Raw genomic sequence first — 23510 nt, 5'->3', positions numbered from 1 at the left:
AGTCAGACGCTTAACTGACTGAACCACCCAGGCGCCCCAATTGCATTGTCCTTTTTAAAAAAACAGTACCTGTTCTTGTTTAAAGGGTGCAGTCAATATTTCTCTCTCTGAGAGTATTAAATATAACTTTTTCTTTTGCAGTTTTTCCTTCAATATCCATGGTTCCTTTTTTTCTCTTGCTATTTATTTATTTATTTATTTATTTATTTATTTATTTATTTAGTATTTTGTCTTTCAGACTAGATGCATTTGTCAAATATTTGGTGGAACTGGGAAAAGCTCTTTGAAAGCTCTGTTTAAATGAAGGAGGTTTATTCACTGTGGACTTCAGTGTAGGGTGATATGCTTGGGCATTTGCCTTTAGGATTCTTTCTGCTGTCAATTTCTTTAGGCATTTACTCTCAAGTTGGTCAGATTGCTCAGAGAAAGCTCTAACAGTTTCCAGGAGGAAACTGGATACTGGGTAGAGGAAAATGCTTTGGGATTTCAGTATTCAGTGTGTGTAAACTTGCACTTCATCTCCCATTTTCAGTATGATATTCTTGCTTCATTGTGCCTGGTGTCTCTCTTATGTAGAGACTGTTTTCATGCCTCTTGTGTTCTCTCAGATGGAGAGGGGCAGTTATTGGCCTTGAAGAGTTCAGGAGGGATGGTAGTTTAAGGGTCTAAATCTTATTTAGGTCTGCTAATACACCCCTATTTCAAGAGATGCAAAGTGCTTACTACTGATTTTGAGCCTTTTGGGATTTCAGTGATCTGAATCACCTTCTTGGCTTTCTCTACTGCTGGTTTAGGATTCAGCTTTTTGTTCTGATAACTCTGACAAAAGCTTTTAGCTTCCAAAACTTGTTGCTATTTAGTCTCTTTTATCTTAAGATAAAGATCTATCTTTTAAGAAAAAGTACTCTTTATTGTCATTTCAATGGAATTTGGGGAAGAAATAGAAGTTGATGCATATGTTCAAGCTGCCATCTTAAAACAAGTTTCATGATACATTTTTTTAATGGAAAAAAGTCATTTGAAAAATGCATGGATTGGGGCGCCTGGGTGGTTTAGTTGGTTGGGCATCCGACTTTGGCTTAGGTCATGATCTCATGGTTTGTGAGTTCCAGCCCCACATCGGGCTCACTGCTGTCAGCATGGGGCCCACTTGGGAACCGCTGTCTCCCCCCCACCACCAAATAAATAAAACATTAAAAAAATGCATGGATGGCGTAGTCCAAAGTTTTAATATTGATTATCTTTGAGTGGTAGATTCATAGGTGTTTTATCTTCCGTATATATTATTATTTATGTATGTTACATGCATTACTTGTAAAAGACATGAGGTAAAGAATATGGTGCCTACTGTGTTAATTACTTTTTTACTCATGTTTGCTTCTGGGGAAGGAAAAGTATCCAGTACCTTTTCTTTAGAGACAAGCTATGCATAGAGTCCAGGATCATCTAGGAAGCAGAGTATTTGATGAGCCTAAGTCTAGGACCCTTAACTTTTTGATCTATGGAATGCTTGATTTTGAAGTACATAAAGTACATGGTGTGTAACCTACATCTGGATGCATAGTTTTTCCCCATATAAAAATATAGGAAAATGTAGGGGCTTTCATTTTATGTTTAGTGTGTGTATCATGCTCACATTTGAGATGTAATAGCATTATTTATCTGCTGGTTTTATATGAAACACTCCTTGCACAAATGTTAAGTAACTCCATGGCTGCACAGATACACTGGCTGGCTGTGAATGGGCGGACAGAACTCCTCCATGACCTTGTACAACACGTCAGTGACGTCGATGTTGAGGATGCGATGGGGCAGACAGCACTGCATGTGGCCTGCCAGAATGGTCACAAGACGGTAAATTCATCCCTGAGGACTTTAAATTGCATGTATTTATTTTTGAAAACTTTGAATTTATGAAGTTTTTCCCTGTGCATAATTGGGAACATGAAGCACCATAGCAAAATCTTATGCATTATATGGACTTATGATTAATATATTCTTTGTGTATAAAAGGAATAGAAAACAGTGCTTTTAAATCTGTTTAAAATATTTGGATTTCAAATTTATTTCTGCTTCATAGATTTTCACTAAAATTTTAAGTGTATGTTCGCATGTAATTTTAAGTAATGTTCTTATTCTCAGTCTTATTACATAACTTTTTCATATTTTATTTTTTACCATTAAGCCCCAGTTACTGGGATTAGATAGTAAGAAAGTGAACACTGACATTACTTAAATAGTTCAGCTTGGATTATCATATTTTTCTGCTGTCTTGGAATATGCTGCAAGACTAGAGTGATGGTTTTCATTCTTAGAGTTCTAAAATCATGTATTTGTTTTATGTCAGTACTTTCCTGTTACTCCCATGTACAAACCCTTAGGTTTATAAATTGCTAATAGTTGGGGTGCCTTGGTGGCTTAGTTGGTTGAGTGTGCAACTTTGGCTCAGGTCATGATCTTGCAGTTCATGAGTTTGAGCCCCACATCGGGCTTGCTGCTGTCAGCGCAGAGCCCACTTGGGATCCTCTGTCTCCCGCTTTGTGGTCCCTCCCCCACTTGCACTCTCTTTTTCTCTCTCTTGAAAATAAATAAATATTAAAAAAATCTTTAAAAAAATAAAAAAAAATTTGCTAATAGTTTTCTCTTTCATTAGGAGAACTGCTGCCTATGTAAAAATTGTTAGCTTAAGATTTTAATATTTGCTTTGCTATAATTTTCTATCCTGGTTATCTTTGAGTTTTTTTTCATATTTAACATTATTGATAATACAGTGTTACTTATTTACTTGTTAACTACAACAATAACAACAGCAAAAACCAGCCAAAAAAAAAAAATCACCAGTAACTGGAAAGATACAGAAATTAGTGTGTTTATTATTTTGTACATACTCTCTCTGAGTCTTTATGTTGGGAGAATTCCTACTGGAATCTGGATTTTCATCTCTGCAAATACTTTTCCTTAATTTGGGTTCAGGATGTAGGATCCTTCGTGTTTAGAGGCTTTATGTATGACTATAATTGACAGAATATTGCACTTCTTTAAGATAGGCCGAGTGTGACATTGCTATGTTTTATAAGAATTGGATAAAAGGAGGGATATAGGATTTTTGTTTTCTTTACTGGAATTTCTTCTGGACACCAATTGTTCATTTTTATTTTATTTTTTTGGTCTTTCATCATCTGAAAACTGACCCAGTATTTCCTTCTCATTAGTTTTTACTTTCTGAGAGTCAATACTATTCATTGAAAAAGCATTCTGTGTGAAAAAAAAAAAAATGATCTGAAATGCTCTAATGTGGAATGGCCCAGGTTTTTAAAGAACTGTTGTGTATTAGAGAAGGGGTCCTGCTGGCAGCTGTCATAGGACAGAAAAGCACCCACTTTAATACAAACATTCTCTGTTATAACAGATTGGAGTGTCATTTACTAAGATTATAAACCCTACCTGTTGCCCATAACTTTTGTATAAAACACTGGAATTCAGATCAGAAGAGATCTACAAAACCCAATTTTACTTGCCTTGAGCCAGTGAAGAAATAAGAATTACTAAGAAAACCTTATTTCAAAACATGTGTATTACAGGCTGCATTAAAAATTTAGAATTGCCTTCTGAAGTTATTGAAGAATAGTTAGTATAAGTATAATATACTCCATATGGTTTACAACCTAAAGCAGGTGTGGTGAAGGAAGGGAGAATTCCTCATAGTCAAATGCCTTTGAAGAATTATATTCTCAGAAGATTTATAGGGGGCCTGACTTCACTACAATGATGAGTTTCACAGAGTGAGATTTTGCAGATATAGAGGAGGAAGGGTATAAAAGCCATGTTGATTTGTGGTTGATTGTATTGGTGAGTGAGATTCCATTCTGTCATAGTTGGTCAGTTATAATTATCTGCAAAGATCATGAACAGAGAAAGTATGTTTAGCACTGACTATTTTGTGAATCATTGTATGCATCTTTAATTCTTCAATTAGGGCAAGAAAGAATCTTCAAAAATTAGTCTATCTCTTAGCTTACAGGCTTAAATATACCTCTAAAAAATCTTTGTTGGTAGTTGTGCTAATATTACCTGTGTCTCATAATTACTTACATATTTCTGGGACATGTTCAAATCTCAGTGGATGAGCATATGATATGATTATTACAGGGTAGGGATTATTGATTTTTTTTTAACTCTTTGTATATTTTTCCATAAGTTGAACACTGAGTCTAAAATGGTTTGTCAGGTATCCTAGTGACTTATTTTAGCAGCAAGAAAAAAATGGCCTTTTTATTGTCTCCAAGTACCCAGTTCATGCATAAATTCATTAAAAGGTCTTCAAACTTGGTTCCATGTAGACATATAACAGTGCATGTAGGTTTCAGGATTTATATTTAAGCTTAAAAACTTACATATTGTTTATATATATTTTACAGAATAAAATAGAAAACTTTAAAGAGAGAAAGCTCCATTTAAAATTATTTTTAAAAGGTATTAGCACTTTTCAAATTAAAGAGGCAGATATGCTAATCCTCTGAAATTTACTTTCTCACTCCATTTTAGGGTAAATCTCAGGAGTACATGGAAAGATCCTGATCAACTGGTTAAGAACTCTAAAGCTTTGTAGAATTTGTAATTGAATACTGCATTCTTGCTTTGATGACAAGAAATGCTGTTCAGATATGCATTTTTTTTTAAAGACAAAAGATTTGGAAGAAAGATTCATTTTTGTTATAACTAAGAAATTGAATAATCTTTGCCATGATTTCATATAGATGCATTGGTTTCGGTAGTGGTAAACCAAGATAAAGGTGTCAGCATCTTACTGAAAGAAAGTGGCTTGCTTGCATTCTGACCATTTTTTTGTTCTTGCAACAGAGTAGCACTATGATTTTAAACTACTTCTGTTCTGATTTAGAAATGATCAGGTGAAAGAAATGATCATAATAACTCCTTAGTATTTTAATTTTCTATAACTTTCCTAAGGTCAGCTGTTATTAGTTGTATGGTTTGTCTTGGGATATTGATTTTATTTTATTTTTTATTTTTTATTTTTTTTTAAAGATGGCAGCTAGCAGAGGTCAGCTCCCTCACCTCTACATTTCTTCCATCATTGCCTTTTTTTTTTTTTTAACGTTTATTTATTTTTGAGACAGAGAGAGACAGAGCATGAACGGGGGAGGGTCAGAGAGAGGGAGACACAGAATCTGAAACAGGCTCCAGGCTCTGAGCTGTCAGCACACAGCCTGACGCGGGGCTCGAACTCATGGACCGCGAGATCACGACCTGAGCTGAAGTCGGATGCTTAACCCACTGAGCCACCCAGGCGCCCCGGGATATTGATTTTAAAAATCACTTCAGAGTTTGGTTATTCAGCTGGCCTAGTATATAGTCTTTGGCAACTTTTTCTTCCCTTGCTCTTATCTACCTCCTAAGGTATATTCTGTTTACCAATTATGTAATTAGTAAATTGTTGTCAACACTTTGGAAGACACTTAAGAGCGATAATAGAATTGGTATTGTTATTACATTTATTGTTTATTTTTACTATCATTATTAATATGGATGATGTGATTCTGCAAGGAAAGGTAGAAAACATTCTCTGAACCCTTAATTCATTTACTCTTGTATGGTAAGCTAGGACCAGTGTGTTTGATTTTTAATCTCAGTTTTAGAAAGTATAATAAAACATAATATTATTCTACATAGATATAATTGACACCAATTTTTTTTGGCCATAAATGGAACTTACTTTTTGATACTTTTTCTCTTTGTCATTAGTTTTTTAAGATGTATTAATGTGTTAAATTGCCACAAAAGGTTGATTACTGGTTTCCTAGAATAACTTGGATTTAGAAGCCCTAGGAAATTGTCAAATGGTTTAATCTCAATTTGTATAAATTAGAGTATACAGCAGGATTAGTTTATGGACTAATTTCACTTCACTTAAATTTTTATTTTTAACTTTATACTCCTAAATTTATATAGCTAAATATGAAGCTTGACAATATAAAATGATAGTTGAACCCTGCTTAGAGTAGATTTAAGCCCTTGAAACTTAAAAACATTGTTTGACACTGACATTATAGACTATCTTTGATAGAACTGACTGCATGTTTTACTGAAATTGTAAGCTTGTTAAGGAACAATGTTTGCCTACTTTCAGTCCGCTCTGTTGATACCTTTCAGTCAGCTTCCAAGCTTTTCATCTAGAGAATTACAGGACAGCCATGCAAACTTAATTGAAAGCTTTTACAAAAACATTCGTTGGGTTCAGCCTTGAGGCACAAAGGTAGATAGATTAACATTTTGGACTATATTTTTAGGTTCAGAGTAATTTTATCTATTCTAATGTTAGAATTCTCCTTTAATCACTTCTGGGAAATGTGAGCAAATAATAGAAAGTTCTGTTACTGTGATTTTCAAACACAACTGGAAAATAATGAGTTTTACTAGATGTTTACTAGATGTTTTCATACGACTTCAAAGTTTTGATAGGTTTAGGTGGACAGTTTTCTATAGAAAACCTATATAAACCAGTCATTGATTAGTGAGTTGGCCATTTTCTCTTGGTGCGTAAGTTATCTGTACATTGCTGTCAAGTCATGTCATCAGAATTATTTTTAATAAAAGATAAAGATGCTTTTTTGTTGTTGTTTGGTCTTTTAGGTAGTAATAATACCATAACTCAGATTTTTACTTGTAGTTTTAATATTGAATATCTGTTTCTTTTTACTTTGATCAGTGTTGTTTAGAGAGTTGACATTGATAAAGTAGAGCTGCCTTGGATTTCTTGCTTTGTAATTTATCAGTGTATTGGGCACAGGTGGTCTTGGTTAGTCACTGCCTTCAATTAAATGACTTTTGAGATTGACCCAAACATTAGCTTTGCACATTAGTTTTCCACTTAGAATATTGTTGTATCACTTGAAAGGTCATGAAGTCTGTTGAAGATGTGTTGTTTCTTTTCAAGAATTTCTTTAAGCCATATGAAAATCCCTTTCAGTGCTTTTTTTTTTTTTCAACATTCCTTCCCAGCACTTTCTTATACTGTAAGGAGGAAGGACCCCCCCATTGTAGATTATCTAGGAATAGGAGAATTGTTTTGTTTTGTTTTGCTGGGGGGGGGGGTGTTGGACAGGGAATTTGAAGTTTTGATTATTATTTTTATTATTTTTTAATGTTCTTTTATTTTTGAGAGCAAGTGAGGGAGGGGCAGAGTAAGAGGGAGACAGAGGATCTAAAGTGGGCTCTGCCCTGACAGCAGAGAGTCTGATACAGGGCTCAGACTCACAAGCTGTGAAATCATGACCTGAGCTACAGTTAGACACAACCAACGAGCCACCCAGGAGCCCCTGAAGTTTTGATTATTTTAAAAGCATATTTTGATGATCTGTGTTAGGCACATAAAATGATTTCAGTTCAGTGTCATTCTTAAAATTATGTATTATGTTAAATTGGAAAATGTAGACAACCAGTTATCATTCAAGATATTTATGTTGGTATGCTTTTATATGTCTACATTTTATACTGTAAGCTGCTGAGCTTAATTTTTTTCAAGTAAATGAGAAGCCACAAAATTTTGAAAACAGAAGAACTTAGGACTATTGTAAACCACAGGTCTTTTTTGAACTTCATGGTTTATAGTCACAATACAATAGACACAATGCAGTTTTTACAGAAGTATTTGTATATAGGGGTACAGGTGTGAGGAATTTGCTAAAGCACATTGACTCCAAATCTCTTGTAGAGAATCTTGTTAATTTTTCTGCATATCACTAGTTACTGTCTAGCACAGTACATATTTTATTTGTTTTGTCTCTTGGTCTTCCTTTTCTGCTAGAACATAAACTTCATGAGGGCAGAGATTTTTGTTCATTGCTATAACTCCAGCATCTAGAGTCGTCTCTAGTACATAATAGACATTGGATTTTTTTTTTTTTTAAAGATGGAATGGACAAGACAAACACAGTACTATTTCAGCCAGTTTTTTCCTGCCATTTTCTTTCCATTTCTGAATGTTTGTCACTTTAAAATTTTGTGCCTTTAAGTGTTGTACATAGTGCTGATTCTTATAAAAGTTCGGGTTTAATTTGTTTCTACTGGTGAAAATCTCTGGTTTTGAGACCTGTTAGGGATTTTAGTGGTTAAATCTAGAATTATTTTCTTCAATTATGTTTTTCTTATGCTTCTGTATAATTTAAAGTCCTCTAGTAGAGAGCTTTCATGTATTTATTTTAGTTTAATAAACACGCAGAGTTTCCTCCACCTGAGTTTTACTAGTTTCAAAGTTATTTTGCCCTTTGTATACATACAAGTAGTTCTACATAGACTGAAAATATTTTTTAAAAACTGTGATTTAGGTTATCTGTGACTTTCTTGCTCCTCCTCCTCTTCCATTTAACTGGTGATTGAATTCTAAATTATCCTTTCTCCTCCTGTTTCAGAGCTTTTACAAAAAGCAGTCTGTATACAAACCTGTTTTTTTAATCCTAAAGATTAATGACTTTTCAGTCATTTCAGTGCTACGAGGTAGAGGCAGTTTTCATTCTTGACATTCAAATCCTTTTATATACTATTTATCCTTACTCTAAAGGAACTGTTTTTTTCTCCTTGTTTGTCTTCAGGCAACATTCTAGGTACAAGTGGAACTGTTGAAAGCTTTTTAAAAATACATGTTTCTTTTAGTAGGTACATATTTTGATGATAATTTTGTTAGAAAAGCAGAAAGATTTACAAATGGAAAAGAAAACGCTAGAATGAGCTATTTTTACTTTCTTGATCTTTTCTTTTTTAAATTTTTTTTTTCAACGTTTATTTATTTTTGGGACAGAGAGAGACAGAGCATGAACGGGGGAGGGGCAGAGAGAGAGGGAGACACAGAATCGGAAACAGGCTCCAGGCTCTGAGCCATCAGCCCAGAGCCTGACCCGGGGCTCGAACTCCCGGACCGCGAGATCGTGACCTGGCTGAAGTCGGACGCTTAACCGACTGCGCCACCCAAGCGGCCCCTTTCTTGATCTTTTCTTAAGAACAGAAATAATTTTTCATGTCTTCGTCAGATATTTCCTATAAGTGAGGATGTGATAGGAACATATGATAGTTCATATTATAAGTCATGCTTTCTTGCTATGATTTGCCCAGTTTGTCTCATCACATTGTTGAAGAGAACAGTAGAGAGGAATATGTTGGTCTAATGGCTAAATTGTTTTTGTGCTCTTACGTTCTACAGTATAGACACAGAAGTACTGTAAAAAGTATATGATTTAAAATGCATTATTTTAAAATTGAACACAAACAGCTGTCTAGGCACTTAAGTTTGACTCTCAAGTAGTTATTTAGTGGGGAATTGGTAGAATTAATGCAGTTTGTGAAAGTATGCCAGTTAGCCATAATACTATTTAGTGGTTTGAATTCAGAAAAATTAGAATTCCTACTTTTTGGTAGGTAGCATAGTGGTTATGAATACAGGCTTAGGTTTAATCCCTGCATCCCTGTTTATTTGTATGTGGGGTACACATTACTTGACTTCTGTGAGACTCAGTTTTCTACTTTAAAAGTAGAATATCTGTTTCCTCACAGGATGTATTAAATTTATTAGCACAGTTTCCAGGCACATGTTAAGGTTACTTAAAATATTATATGTTTTACATTTTAAACATTTCAAACTGTATAATTTTTGTGAATGTATGTTTTATTTATAATTAATTTCTGCTTCTATCTGGATTGCTTGGTTTTAATTGCATATTAGTATATATTTTCAATAAATTTGCTTTCATCTCTCTTGAGCCTTTTGAATTGTGGCCTGTGTCTAATTGCTGTAACAGTTAATGAACATTATTGTTGTTGTCTATCTCATTCTTTTGGACCATGCAGATGCAGCTTCTAGGTCAAAGCTCAGAAAGGAGAAAGTCATGATCAGAAGGCTTAAATAGGCTTTGTCTTATAAAATACTGACCTAAATGCTTATTTTTCTTATATTTGAAAGTTGTGCTTGACTACTTGTCCTTAGTTTAAAGGAATTATATAGCTGATGATAAAATTTTATGTAACAGTGTTTCTATTCCTCTTGGGATAGAAGTAAATAAAGTAGCAGTACTTGATATCTTTGTTTTAATTTTTATTTTTATTAAATTAAAAAAAAATTTTTAAATGTTTGTTTGTTTATTTTTGGGAGAGAGAGTGCTAACAGGGGAGGGACAGAGAGGGAAACACAGAATCCAAAGCAGGTTGCAGGCTCTGAGCTGTTAGCACAGAGCCCAATGCAGGGCTCGAACTCACGAACTGTGTGATCATGACGTGAACTAAAGTCGATTGCTTAACTGACTGAGCCACCCAGGCAACCTTCTTTTTTTTTTTTCTTTTTTTAATGTTTATTTATTTTTGAGAGACAGAAAGAGACAGAGTGTGAGTGGGGGAGGGCAGAGGGAGAGGGAGAGGGAGACACAGAATCCAAAGCAGGCTCCAGACTCCGAGCAGTCAGCACAGAGCCCAATACAGGGCTGGAACCCATGAGCCCTGCGATCATGACCTGAGCCTAAGTCGGACACTTAACCAACTGAGCCACCAAGGTGCCCCGTGAGTACTGTTATCTTAAAATATTTTTATCAAAATCTTTGCAGTAAAAATGATAGTCCCTTGAACCACCATTTTTTGTGAAGCCATGATCACCAGGTAGCAATTTTCAACTCTTAGATTTTCCTCTGGTATCTGTTTCCAAAAATATGCTTCTATTGCTCTTTCTCAACTTTTAGGTAACACTGAATCATTTCTTGTCCTGGTTGAGTGAGGATTTAACTCATTTAAATCCTCTTCCCACGCCTTCTTCCCCCATTTCTAAAATTATATTGTACATTTTGGCTAGATAAGACTAGTTGTATATATAGTTAGGTAAATATTGTTTACTGCTGAGTCAAGTAATGAATTGTAATAACATTTTCTATCTAGGGTGACTACTTTTATTAAAGTTAATAATGGCCTTGTTTAATTTTTCTTTTTATAAATCAGTAATTCTTCCTGTATGCTCCTACAAAATATCTTAGTACTGTTTTCAACAAAGACAAATTCATTAATTATCACTTCCATTTTTTTTTTTTAACTTGGGAATTTCTTAGTCTCTCTTATTTATGTTCAATCCCAAATAGTCTAGATTTCGCATTTTCTACTTTGATGTGTTCCTTCGTTTTAGAGGAGGATATCCTCCAGTAGCTTCTTGGAAAAGGTGCATTGGAGGGAATTTTTTCCCTCAAATCTTACATAGCTCAGCATATTTTTTATTTAAAACCATGTATTTGAGTGGTAGTGTGGTTGGTTATAGGATTCTACATTGGAAGTTATTTACTTTACTTTTTTGAAGGCATTTCATGTTTTAAATTCCAGTGTTGCGGTTGAGAAGTTTAGCGCTAATCTGATTTCTGTTTATCTCTGGAATTGTACATCTCTAGTATTCTGCAATTTCACTTTGATGTACCTTGTTGAAAGTCTTAATTTATTATGTCAGACCCTTGGTGTGCCTTTTCAGTCTGGCACTGCAGGTCTTTCAGTTCTGGAAAGTTTTCGATATTATTTCTTGATTACTTCCTTTCGGTTCCTCATTGTCTTTATTCTGGATTTTCACAGTGTCTCCCTGGATTGATCTACTAATTTCCCATTCTTCCCATTTTCTTTGTCTTTTTGTTTTACTTTCTTTCTTGTAGAGTTTTTCAACATTGTCTTTCTAAACTTCTCTTGAATTCATAGGGCGCCTGGCTGGCTCTGTCAGAGGAGCCTGTAACTCTTGATCTCGAGGGTGGGGCGGGGGAGGGGTTGTGAATTTGAGCCCCACAGTGAGTGTAGAGATTACTTAAATAAATAAATAACAATACACTTTAAAAAAACTGTTTAACTTCTATTGAATTTTTGCTTCTTCCATCATATTTTTGATTTCTTATTCTCTGAATATTTTTTTCAGCATCTTGTTTTATCCTATGGATATAATATCCTTTCTGTTTGAGGGTAATATCTTATCTGATTTTTATTTTTTCTTTGGTTCCCTATATTATCTTTATGTTTTTTACTTCCTATTTCTGTTTGTTTTAATTTTTGTTTTTCAAGCTAGAGACCTACTTTTAGTTAGCCATCAGGTTAATTGTCTCTTAAATATTGTCTATCCATTTGTGTATAGTGGTGAGGCACTAAAATATTGGCTGGAAGCATTGTATACATGGGCTGGGTTTTGTTGGCTGGCCTCACGGTATGCTATGGTTTCTCAGTTTTGCCGCTATTGTTATTTGGGGCCTGAACTTTCTTTGTTATGGAGGCTGTCTGTAGATTTAGGACGTCTAGACATATCCCTGACCTCTACCTACGAGCTGCCATTTGTACTCTTTCTTCTCCAGTTATTAAAAAAAAAAAAAAAAAAAAAAAAGTCTCTCAGCATTTCTGAATGTTCCCTAGGGGACAACTGAGCTATTTCATAGACACTCTGTAATTCCTTATTTGTAGTGGTGCCAGTCTTTAGAGAGGAAACTTACAATCTCTGCCCTTTGAGGTTTTAAGCCTGGCTACTGGATTTTTGGGAGCCTACTGGAATATGGGGGTTGGAGGTTTTCACTGAATTGTTTTCATCATGGCTCCTTATCTCTGCTTTACCTATATATCCTGCCTGCAGTCTAGAGCCTCCCATTTTACTTTGCCCAGAGAATAAACCTTCCTACTTTGAGATAGTACAGGGAGGGATAGTGTCTAACTCTACGGCATGGGGAGGAAAGGTCCTGGGGTAAAGTTCAACTGTTTTTTATTATTACTATTTTTTAAAGTTTATTTATTTTGAGAAAGAGAAAGAACATGAATGGAGGAGGGGCGGGGGGGGGGGAGAGAGAGAGAGAGAGAGAGAGAGAGAGAGAAAGAATCCCAAGCAGGCTGTGTGCTGTCTGCTTGGAGCCCATTGTGGGGCTTCAACTCACAACCTATGAAATTATAACCTGAGCCAAAACTGAGTTGGATGCCTAACCCACTGAGCCACCCAGGCACCCCACCAATTATTTTCTTTTATAGGCTTTCAACTGCTCTTCCTATTTAGAACTTTTTGTAACTATCCCCATCATCCAAGGTACTTGGTACTTCCAATTCCTGTATTTTCTGTGTTCTATAGTGAGAATTTGGTGGTTTGTTGAAATCCACATTTGTAGGCACTTCGACTTCAGCTGTCTTTGATCTGCTAAATCAGCTACTTTTCCTCCACTTGCTTGTCATTTTCCCAGAACTTACGGACTTATCTAGTATGCTGTTGTGTTCTTTCCTGTTCTTCCTTGTGGGTTTATAGTCTTATTATTTTGCTGACCTTGTGCTAGGTTTTAGAGCAGCAAAAATGAACATGTGTGTTCAATCCAGAAGTAATACTAAACAGTGTAATTCCAAAAACTTTTGGATTTTTACATGTTTTCTTCCTTTTTGCAGGAGAAACTCAAATGAGGATTAAAGGAATAAACCAGAAGAAATTCTTTTTTTTTTTTTAAGGGTTTCAGGCGAGCCTCATTCTCTCTCTAATTACTGATATGTATTTTTAAGATTTTATATTAACTTGATTTTCTTAGTTTGACTCAGATGATTGCAGAAGTAGAGCTTAGGAGACAGAGTATGGATGAATGAGACTATCAAAGAAACTTAGTCAGTATTGGTTACTGTTAATAGCAAAAGGACTTTGTAGTTTTTTAACATTTTGTACTTTAATATTTATGTTTAATAACTATGTTTGATTTTAAGAAAGGTATAGCTTTGGTACTTATTGTTGGCTTTTAGAGGCAAGAAATTGTGTAGTTTTTTTTTTTTTTTTTTAAGTTTATTTATTTATTTTAGAGAGAGACAGAGTGAGTGAGGGAGGGGCAGAGAGCAAGGGAGACAGAAAATCTCAAGCAGGCTCTGCACCGCCAGCACAGAGCCTGATGTGGGTTTGAACTCACAAAACTGTGAGATCATGACCTGAACCGAAATCAAGAGTCAGATGCTTAATCGGCTGAGCCACCCAGGCACCCCAAGAAATTCTGGTGTTTGATTTCAAATATCTAGAGCAGTGCTGTCCAATTTGCTAGCCATATGTGGCTATTTAAACTTGTTAATTATAGTAAAATAAAATTTCAGTTTCTCAGTTGTTGTAGCCATTTTTCAAGTCCTTGATAACTCCATGTGTCAGTGATTTTCTAGAGCCTTCCCAGGTTAACACAAGTTATGTTACATTATAATTCCACATATATTGTTTAGTGCCTGAGAGTCTCAGGAGAGCTAACCAAAAAGTAGAAGCTGTTCAGCCATCGTAATTGTCATGTTCCTACTTGTTCTGCTTTAAAATTTCACGTTGGGGCAAGAGAATTCCGTATATCTATTTAAACTGTGATAATTGTGTCTTTCTCTGTATTTACTTTTAATTGTTCTTTTCCCCCTCAGACAGTGCAGTGCTTGCTAGACAGTGGTGCTGATATTAACAGGCCAAATGTATCTGGAGCCACTCCATTGTACTTCGCCTGCAGGTATGATATTTTATATTTTCAGATGCTTGCATTAAAGAATGTTGTGTATCTGTTATGTTTCCAAACACAGGCATTTCTGTACACTTTCTAAACCTCTCTTGTTTTCCCACAAATACTGCACTCCCTTAACTGTGTAAGGAAAAGTTTTTCTATTGTATTGCCAGTGTTTTTATATGTTATAGGTGGGAGCTTTTGATTTACTTGATTATTTAAATTTTAAACTAATTACTTAGTAGGTAATGAAAAAAGACATGTTTAAAATCCAGTGATTTCCAAAGTTTGCCTTATTAAGTACTAGGTCAGTTCCAAAGGCATAAGCTATTAAAGTATGTCTTGGACCAGAGCCGTGTCTTTGTTTTCTGTGGATTTGTAACTTTTGCAAATATATTTTTTTAAATGTTTTTAGTGTTTATTTTTGAGAGAGAAAGACAGAGGCAGAATGTGAGCAGGGAAAGGGCAGAGAGAGAAGGAGACACAGAATCTGAAGCAGGCTCTGAGCTGTCAGCACAGAGCCCGATGTGGGGCTTGAACTCACGGACTGTGAGATCATGACCTGAGCTGAAGTTGGACACTTAACTGACTGAGCCACCCAGATGCCCCTTGGATTTGTAACTTTTAAAAAAATCTTTGAATTTGTCTTGTTAGGTATTAAGTTATGCATTAAGTTATTTTTGCACTTCTGTCTTGGTTCATTTTCTTGGAGCATACATTTTGATTGTTGGTTCATTCATGTAATGAGAAAACATTGACTTAACCACTCACTGTGTGCCATATATTATAGGCATTAGTGATACAGTAATAAACCTCAGTCCTTAAGGAGCTAACAATATAAAAGTTATACATATATTCCACTCCATAACCCCCCCCCACATATATACATAATGTTATGTAAATGTAGTTTACAATTAGAAGCAGTTTACAGTATGCTAGTATTTCTTGTCTTTGGTTTGGATTATATGAATTGCGTTACTTATTTAGGCTCTTAAATTCAGATATAAAGGTCTCCAGAAGGTTCCTCTTTTGTTATCCTTCTTTCTGTTGTGTATCATTTCATTGGAGGTTTATTTTAGACTAAAAGACCTGCTTTTGTTCTTGTTTAGCTTCTCTTTGGGGTCTCTAATGTTACTGTGATTACACTGGTTCAAATCATCATTGAACAACCTTGAATTAGAATACAAGGACTTTTGGATCTCTAGACTTTTATATCTTGTCTGAATCCAGCCATTTTCTTACATTATACTTATGATTTGGTTGCTTGGCTAGGAAGCCAATTCCTTTTGTAGTGTCCTGAATTTATGAATAATGTCATTGTTTGGTTTCCTGAAATCATATCCTATCTTCAGGAGTTATCTCTAGATCAGTTTTTTCTTTGAAGCTTCAGATTTGAATGGCTACCTGCCTGATTTACATCATCGCTTGCAAGTCTTGTAGAATCTCAGATGTCAGAATGTCCAAACTAGAGCCTTAGATTTTCCTTTTCAAACCTTTCATCCACCTTTTCTCATCTCAGTTATTGGAACCCTTATCCTTCTAGTTGTTTAAACCAGAAACTAGATGGTGATTTTGTATTTCTGTCTGTCTCTCTCTCACCCTTGGAATTTATTACTAAGTTCTATAAATTTCACCTTCAGAATATATTCTGAATCACTTAACTTCTCTCCAGCTCACAGAAGTGACCTTAGTTAATGTTGTTACCTCTCATCTAGAGCCCTGTAGCCGTCTCTTAACTGGTCTCCCTTTCTCTATTGTTTCCCTCCCACCTGTCCTTTTCTCAGCAGCCAAAATGATTTTTTAAGAAAATGAATCGACTTTTGTCATTCTGTGTTTAAACCCTGTATTAAAACTTTTTCAGTGCCTCTGTTGCATACTCTGCCTTTGCCTACGAGACCTGCATGGTCTGACCAATGTGCTTTTGCCACATTGGTTCTCTTTGAGTTTACCAAATGCAAGGGGCTCTTTCTAGCAAGCTTTTCTGCATGCTGTTTGTTTTACCTCAAATGCTCTTCTCTAGGCTTCTTATGTGGCTGACTCTTTATGTCACTGTTGCATTTTAGGAAGGCAATTCCTGACCAGTCTAAGTAGGCCTCTCCCCAAATTTTCTTTCACAGCATCACAATCCTTTCTTTTATACCACTTTGTATTTTGTAATTATTTATTTACTTTGTTTATGGCATGTCTCTCCTACTGGACTGGAAGCTCAATGAAAGTGAGAATTTTATTTTATTCACTGCTTTATATTCAATGAGTAGTACAGTGTTTTGCATTTAGATGCTTAGTAAGTGTTTTTTGAATGAATGATTTGCTGTAATTACATGTTTGAAAAATATATAAATAATGCCCTGTATAATAGTTAAATATAGGTATATTAGGGTTGTATAGAGCTTCGATATTCTTATAGTTAGTCTGAACTTAAAAGTATGGTAAAAGAATATTTTAGAAGTACTTTCTGTTAGTATTATATGCCCATCATTAACTTTTAATCTAGCAAATACTGGATCTCTTTGAACAGAGATAGTTAAGCAAGTCTGATTGAAATTGAAACTAGAAAATAAATTTATCATTGTAGCAGGATGATAGATACGGAACATGGTTCATTTGCAGGCAGACTTTTAATTCTATTTGTGATATCTAGATATAGGTATACATTCAACGTATTATTCCCAGTGTATTGTCTGTGATTAAATGAAAAGGGAAAGGAATGTGGGGGAATAGAACAAGTTGGCCCTATAGACAAATTGTAGATCTTTAAAAAGCTAAACTTAAATTAAGTTTTTATTGGTTGAGAGGTATTACTAGATATATCATCATATGTCTTATTTAAGAATCAACTACTGAAAGAATTTTTTTTGTTTTGAATTAAATTCAAAAGATATTGAGATATATAGTAGAAAGAGCCTTGGGAGGCAGGTTGCAAATCTCAGCCCCAAAGCTATGCAACTTTCATGAAATTTCTTGACCTCTGAAACTTCTGTTTCTTTGTGAAATAGAAATGCTGCTATCTGGCTTGTGGGACTGTAATGAGAATTAAATGAGATGGCTTATGTAAAGCATCCAGGAGAGGATTTTGCACTTAGGTATGATTCTGAACATAGATTTGTAGCTACTGCCAAGCATCTCCTTTCAGTTAGTGGAATTCACAGTCAAAGCCATATAAAACAGCCCAAAGACTCAAAATTGTAAATTTTTAGAAAAGAAAAGGACCATTGGAAAATGTAGTCTCTTTGTTTTATTAGCAGTTCCAAAAAATACTGCAGTATATGTACTAGATGCACTTTAGCCAAGTTTTCTGATCATATTGCTTGAAAAGAGCCTAAATTAGGAGACTCAAAGTGCTTAAAAAATCAGTTTGAAGTGCTTTAGAAGCACTACACCATTCTTATTAAATCTTTGCCAACTTCCTGGTTTCCAGAAAATGCATTGGCATTTCCTTGAAGGGAGAATGATCTCAATCAATATTAAAAAAGCGGTTGAGGGGCGCCCGGATGGCTCAGTCAGTTAAGCGTCCAACTTGGGCTCAGGTCTTGGCCCTTGCAATTCCTGAGTTCCATCCAGCGCTGCATCTGGCTCTGTGCTGACAGCTCAGAGCCTGGAGCCTGCTTTGGATTCTGTCTGTCTGACTCTCTCACTCTCATTCTCTCTCTCTCTCTCTCTCCCTCTCCCCCTCCCCCACTTGTGCTCTGTCTCTCTCTGGCTCTCAAAAACAAACATTAAAAAAAAAGTAGTAGAATGGCAAAGAAAAATTATTCATTGGGCCAAGTTTTGCAGTTATTTGAACTGAAAAATCTTTTATGCAATACTCTGAGCAGTCTGTTATAGGTTAATCTTAATGTCTTATAATATTACAGGTGAGGCACTTGAAATCCTAATTGGGTTATGCAGATTTTGTATATTACTTAGCTCATGTTTTTTTCTTTTAATTTATTTTTGAAATGAAACGTCACTTGATCGTGGGTGAGATTTTAATGTGGTTTTAGAAAGAACTCCAGTTTTGTAAAAATGTCGTAATGGTACTTTTTTCCTTCATGCTAATTATCCATTTTGCTATATATGGTAAATAACTGATCATTTGGAGACTTTTTATTTTAAAAAAAAATTTTTTTTTTTAACGTTTATTTATTTTGAGACAGAGAGAGACAGAGCATGAACGGGGGAGGGGCAGAGAGAGAGGGAGACACAGAATCGGAAGCAGGCTCCAGGCTCTGAGCCATCAGCCCAGAGCCTGACGCGGGGCTCGAACTCACGGACCGTGAGATCATGACCTGAGCTGAAGTCGGACGCTTAACCGACTGAGCCACCCAGGCGCCCCCGGAGACTTTTTAAAAACCACGTATATTCAACCGTGTTACATTTGTAGATGGTGATCTCTTCTGTTCATAGTGTGTGATCTCCATCGAATTTTCCCATAACATAAATCCCCTTGCACCTTATACATTATTCTCTTGAGTATTGAATTGTTTACTCTTTGAGGTAAAACTCTATGTTTATTCATCTTGGTGGAATAGTATGATATAGATGAAGGATTTGGAATCAAACTGATCTTGATTCACATTCTCCTCTGTTATGTCATTGTTGATCTTGAGCAACTTAATGGTTTTCTCAACTGAAAAATAGAATGAATACTTATTTTATAACAATGTCAAGATTAAGTCAGACTTTGTACAAAGAACTGAGCATCATGCTTGTCACCTAGTAGATCCTAAATCAGTTATGATTCTGGTCTTTTTTATGTTATTTTCTATAATAAACTACCTTATTTAATGCTTATTTGTCAAATGAATGGTACTTGAAGTTAAAAACTATAATATAATTCAACAAATGTATTGAGTGCATGTTATAAGCCAACTATCATGCTCTGTGTTATGGAACAAATATGTTGTCAAGTTAACAGTTTAATTGGAAAGATTGGATATGTGGATATTAAATATCTGTAGAAGAAATGTCATTAAAGTTGAACAGATCAGCTTTGCACATCTGAGTTTCTCGGAAACAAGGGTTTTAGCAAAGATATCACTGTCTTCCCTAAATAAGTTAAGCTCAAGTTAGTTTCGTTTCACTTAGCTTTCCTTTTTAGGTGTTATAAAGAATACAACAGTATTAATTGTAAAGTATTTGATATTAGCTATAGTATTTCTGTGTTGACCAGCACTCCCAGCTCAATGACAAATGATGCTTGATGAAGACTTTTCTTGATGTACAATAGTATAACTACTTTTGCCTTTGGAGAGATTGCAGATTTACTTGGTTTCTTGGTTTTCTGGTATAAATTAGATACTGCTCTTAGGTCAGTTTTGGCCTCTTGATACTTGCATTAAGCAAGATAATCAGTATTACAATAGAGTATCAAGAGAGTGGTATACCTATAATGTCTACTATTAGATTCATATTAGGAATCTATTAAATTTTTAAGATTTAAAATTTAAATATTTTTAGTTGTTTAATTCCATCTGGTTATAAATAATGCAGTGTCATTCTGTGAAAAAGAGTGAGTAGGCTTTTTTTTTTTTTTAAACTTTCTGAGGAGGCTGTGTGTCCTTTCTCTTTGGGAAATGACATACCTTTATAAGTATAATGGTACTGTAGAAGGAGGACTGGTATAGACGACCAGGGATCTAAGTTCTAGTTTCACCTATGGTTGAGTTAATAGTTCTTACCATCTACAAAATAAAAATCTTTGATCAGATACTCTTCCAAACTATGTGAGTTCCTTGGGAATTTCTTAAAATTAGCTTTAAACTTTAGTGTCCCTGGATTGTAAATTTATTTTTTTATTGCCTAGTATCTAGGATCAGATTAGTTCTTTGAATAATGAGACTTAGAGTCTAGTGGTTGCTGTCCCCAAAGTAGCTTCCTCCTAGCTGAAAGACTTGTGGTTACTGATTTTACTCCTACTAGAAAAGAGAACAATTAGAGGGAATGAGCATGTGGATAAGAGCACTGTTCATTTTAGGTCAAATTGAATAGCTGTCAACAAAAGCCAAACTGAGTGGGTTGATAAATGAAGGTTGAGAACTAGATAGTATTTTTGGCTAATTAATCCCTACCACCACCACACCCCTCCCCCATTCTCTTATGTTGATATTTGTATTTTTGCCTTACTTCTTCCAGTTTTATTTTATTTTTATTTTATTTTTTACAAAGTATTAAAGTGCTATAGAATGACTTGTTTTGAATATTGAAGGTTTTTTGGAGGTAAGAACTCTAGAAACTTAGAGGGTGTGGTAGGAAGAAGGTTAGAGTTGCAAAGGGAATTGTTTGGAAGAAAACAAAGCAGCATAAGCCTGAGTAGCAGCTGTTTATCCCAGAATATTATGATTTACTGTAGATAATGTGTCCTAAGTTCAATTCTAAGATTTAATAGGTCAGTTTCTTACCTATATAGTAAAAGTATGTTTTAACATTGGGAGAAGTTTTCCAGGTTGTTGAGGATGTAATTCAGATCATCCTCTCCATTAAAAAAATTTTTTTTAATGTTTATTTATTATTTTTGAGAGAGAGAGGGAAAGAGTGTGAGCAGGGGTGGGGCAGAGAGAGAGAGAGAGAGAGAGAGAGAGAGAGAGACACACACACACACACACACACACGGAATTCGAAGCAGGCTCCACACTGTTTTCCAGTGTGGCTGCACAAGTTTGCATTCCTACCAGCAGTGCAAAAGAGATCCTCTTTCTCCTCATCCTCACCAACATCTGTTGTTGGCTGAGTTGTTGTTAGCCATTCTGACAGGTGTGAGGTGGTACCTCATTGTGGTTTTGATTTGTATTTCCCTGATGATGAGTGATGTTGAACATCTTTTCATGAGTCAGTTGGCCATCTGGATGTCTTCTTTGGAGAAGTGTGTATTCATGTGTTTTGCCCATTTCTTCACTGGATTATTTGCTTTTTGGGTGTTGAGTTTCATAAGTTCTTGATAGATTTTGGATGCTAACTCTTTATCAGATATGTCGTTTGCAAATATCTTCTCCCGTTCTGTCAGTTGCCTTTTAGTTTTGCTGATTGTTTCCTTCACTGTGCAGAAGCTTTTTATTTTGATGTGGTCCCAATAGATCATTTTTGCTTTTGTTTCCCTTGCCTCCAGAGATGTATTGAGTAAGAAGTTGCTGCGGCCAAGGTCGAAGAGGTTTTGCCTGCTTTCTCCTGGAGGATTTTGATGGCTTCCTGTCTTACATTTAGGTCTTTCATCCATTTTGAGTTTATTTTTGTGTGTGGTGTAAGAAAGTGGTGCAGGTTAATTTTTCTGCATGTCGCTGTCCAGTTTTCCTAGCACCATTTGCTGAAGAGACTGTCTTTATTCCATTGGATATTCTTTCCTGCTTTGTCAAAGATTAGTTGGCCATATGTTTGTAGGTCCACTTCTGGGTTCTCTGTTCTGTCCCATTGATCTGAGTGTCTGTTTTTATGCCAGTACCATACTTTCTTGATGATTACAGCCTTGTAGTATAGCTTGAAGTCTGAATTGTGATGCCTCCAGCTTTGGTTTTCTTTTTCAAGATTGCTTTGGCTATTCGGGGTCTTTTCTGGTTCCATACAAACTTGAGGATTGTTCTAGCTCTGTGAAGAATGCTGGTGTTATTTTGATAGGTATTGCATTGAATATGGAGATTGCTTTGGGTAGTATTGACATTTTTACAATATTTGTTCTTCCTATCTAGGAGCATGGAATATTTTTCTGTTTTTTTTTTTTTTTATCTTCTTCAATTTCTTTCATAAGCTTTTTATAGTTTTCAGTGTATAGCCAAACTATGGAAAGAGCCCATATCCATTCAGTGGATGAATGGATAAAGAAGATGTGGTACACACACACACACACACACACACACACACACACAATGGAGTATTACTCGGCAATCAAAAAGAATGAAATCTTGCCATTTGCAACTATGTGGATGGAACTAGAGGGTATTATGCTAAGCAAAATTAGTCAGAGAAAGACAAGTATCATATGATTTCACTCATATGAGTACTTTAAGATACAAAACAGATGAACATAAGGGAAGGGAAGCAAAAATAATACAAAAACAGGGAGGGGGACAAAACATAAGAGACTCTTAAATATAGAAAACAAACAGGGTTGCTGGAAGGGTTGTGGGAGGGAGAATGGGCTAAGTGGGTGAAGGGCATTAAGGCATCTACTTCTGAAATCATTGTTGCACTATATGCTAACTAACTTGGATGTAAATTAAAAAATAAATAGTTTAAAAAAAATTATTAGTCTTCAGAGCTCCTGGGTGGCTCAGTCGGTTAAGCAACTCTTGGTTTCTGCTCAGGCTTCGTGGGTTTGAGTCCTGCATTGGGTTCTGTGCTGACAGCATGGAGACTACTTGGGATTCTCTCTCTCCCCACCCATTCTCTCCCTCTCCCCCACTTGCGCTGTCTTTGTCTCTCTCAAAATAAATAAAGTTAAAAAAAATTCTAACCCCCCCAAAACCTTGTTAATCCTCTGTTGATTCATATTAACTGTTTATAATTCATAGAAAAAGACTAAATTAAAAAGATTACTTTTTTAACATGGCTTTTTCTATACAGTCACGGTCAGAGAGACACAGCACAGATTCTGCTGTTACGAGGAGCCAAATATCTGTCAGATAAAAATGGAGTAACGCCTCTGGATTTATGTGTACAGGTATGCTGTTAGTGTATATTCTTAGCCTTTTATTTTATAATAGAAATTGAGGTTGGTAAAACCACTTTCCTGAAATGAGAAAGATTTTTATTCTGTTTTGTTCTGATTTTATTCTATTTTATTTTAGCTTTTTTTTTTTTTTTAAAGAATATGATCCTTAAATAGGAACTATGGCATTATAAGAAATATATATTGGCCTTCATCTCAGTTCCTGACACAAGAGCTTCTAAGGCTCCTAGAATCTCCAGGGTGATAAGAATGTCTTTTTGTATGTGAATGAGATGGCTGGTGGCTAAAAGCCTCTGAAAGCTTCAGCATGGGGGCTGGTTGCCAAGGGAACCAACCATGTGACTATAGGGCAGTGTCCTATCCCATTCCCTGTGAGGTAAGAGGGAGTGGAGATT

The 23510-nt window shown here is 35.4% G+C and overlaps 1 protein-coding gene across 5 annotated transcripts in view; it reads left to right on the top strand.

The window, feature by feature from the left end:
• The window catches only part of HACE1 (HECT domain and ankyrin repeat containing E3 ubiquitin protein ligase 1), a 122357-nt gene that overhangs the window by 23294 nt on the left and 75553 nt on the right, over positions 1-23510 (top strand). For 4 of the 5 annotated variants that reach the window (XR_015251439.1, XM_086707506.1, XM_025926118.2 and 1 more), the window contains exons 6-8: positions 1723-1854; positions 14404-14486; positions 23010-23106. Coding sequence is in view for 4 of the 5 variants with exons in the window: in XM_086707506.1 (XP_086563632.1) it covers positions 1723-1854; positions 14404-14486; positions 23010-23106 (312 nt within the window). In the remaining variant the exon portion in view is untranslated. The remainder of the gene's footprint in view (positions 1-1722; positions 1855-14403; positions 14487-23009; positions 23107-23510) is intronic. The other variant, XM_025926119.2, reaches the window with a different exon arrangement.

Source organism: Puma concolor, chromosome B2 (genome assembly GCF_028749965.1).
Source record: "Puma concolor isolate L17-30 chromosome B2, mPumCon1.1.hap2, whole genome shotgun sequence".
In the NCBI taxonomy this organism is placed as follows: Eukaryota; Metazoa; Chordata; class Mammalia; order Carnivora; family Felidae; genus Puma; species Puma concolor.
The sequence above is the reverse complement of the archived record's forward strand: the minus strand, read 5'-3'. Positions and strand labels throughout refer to the sequence as shown.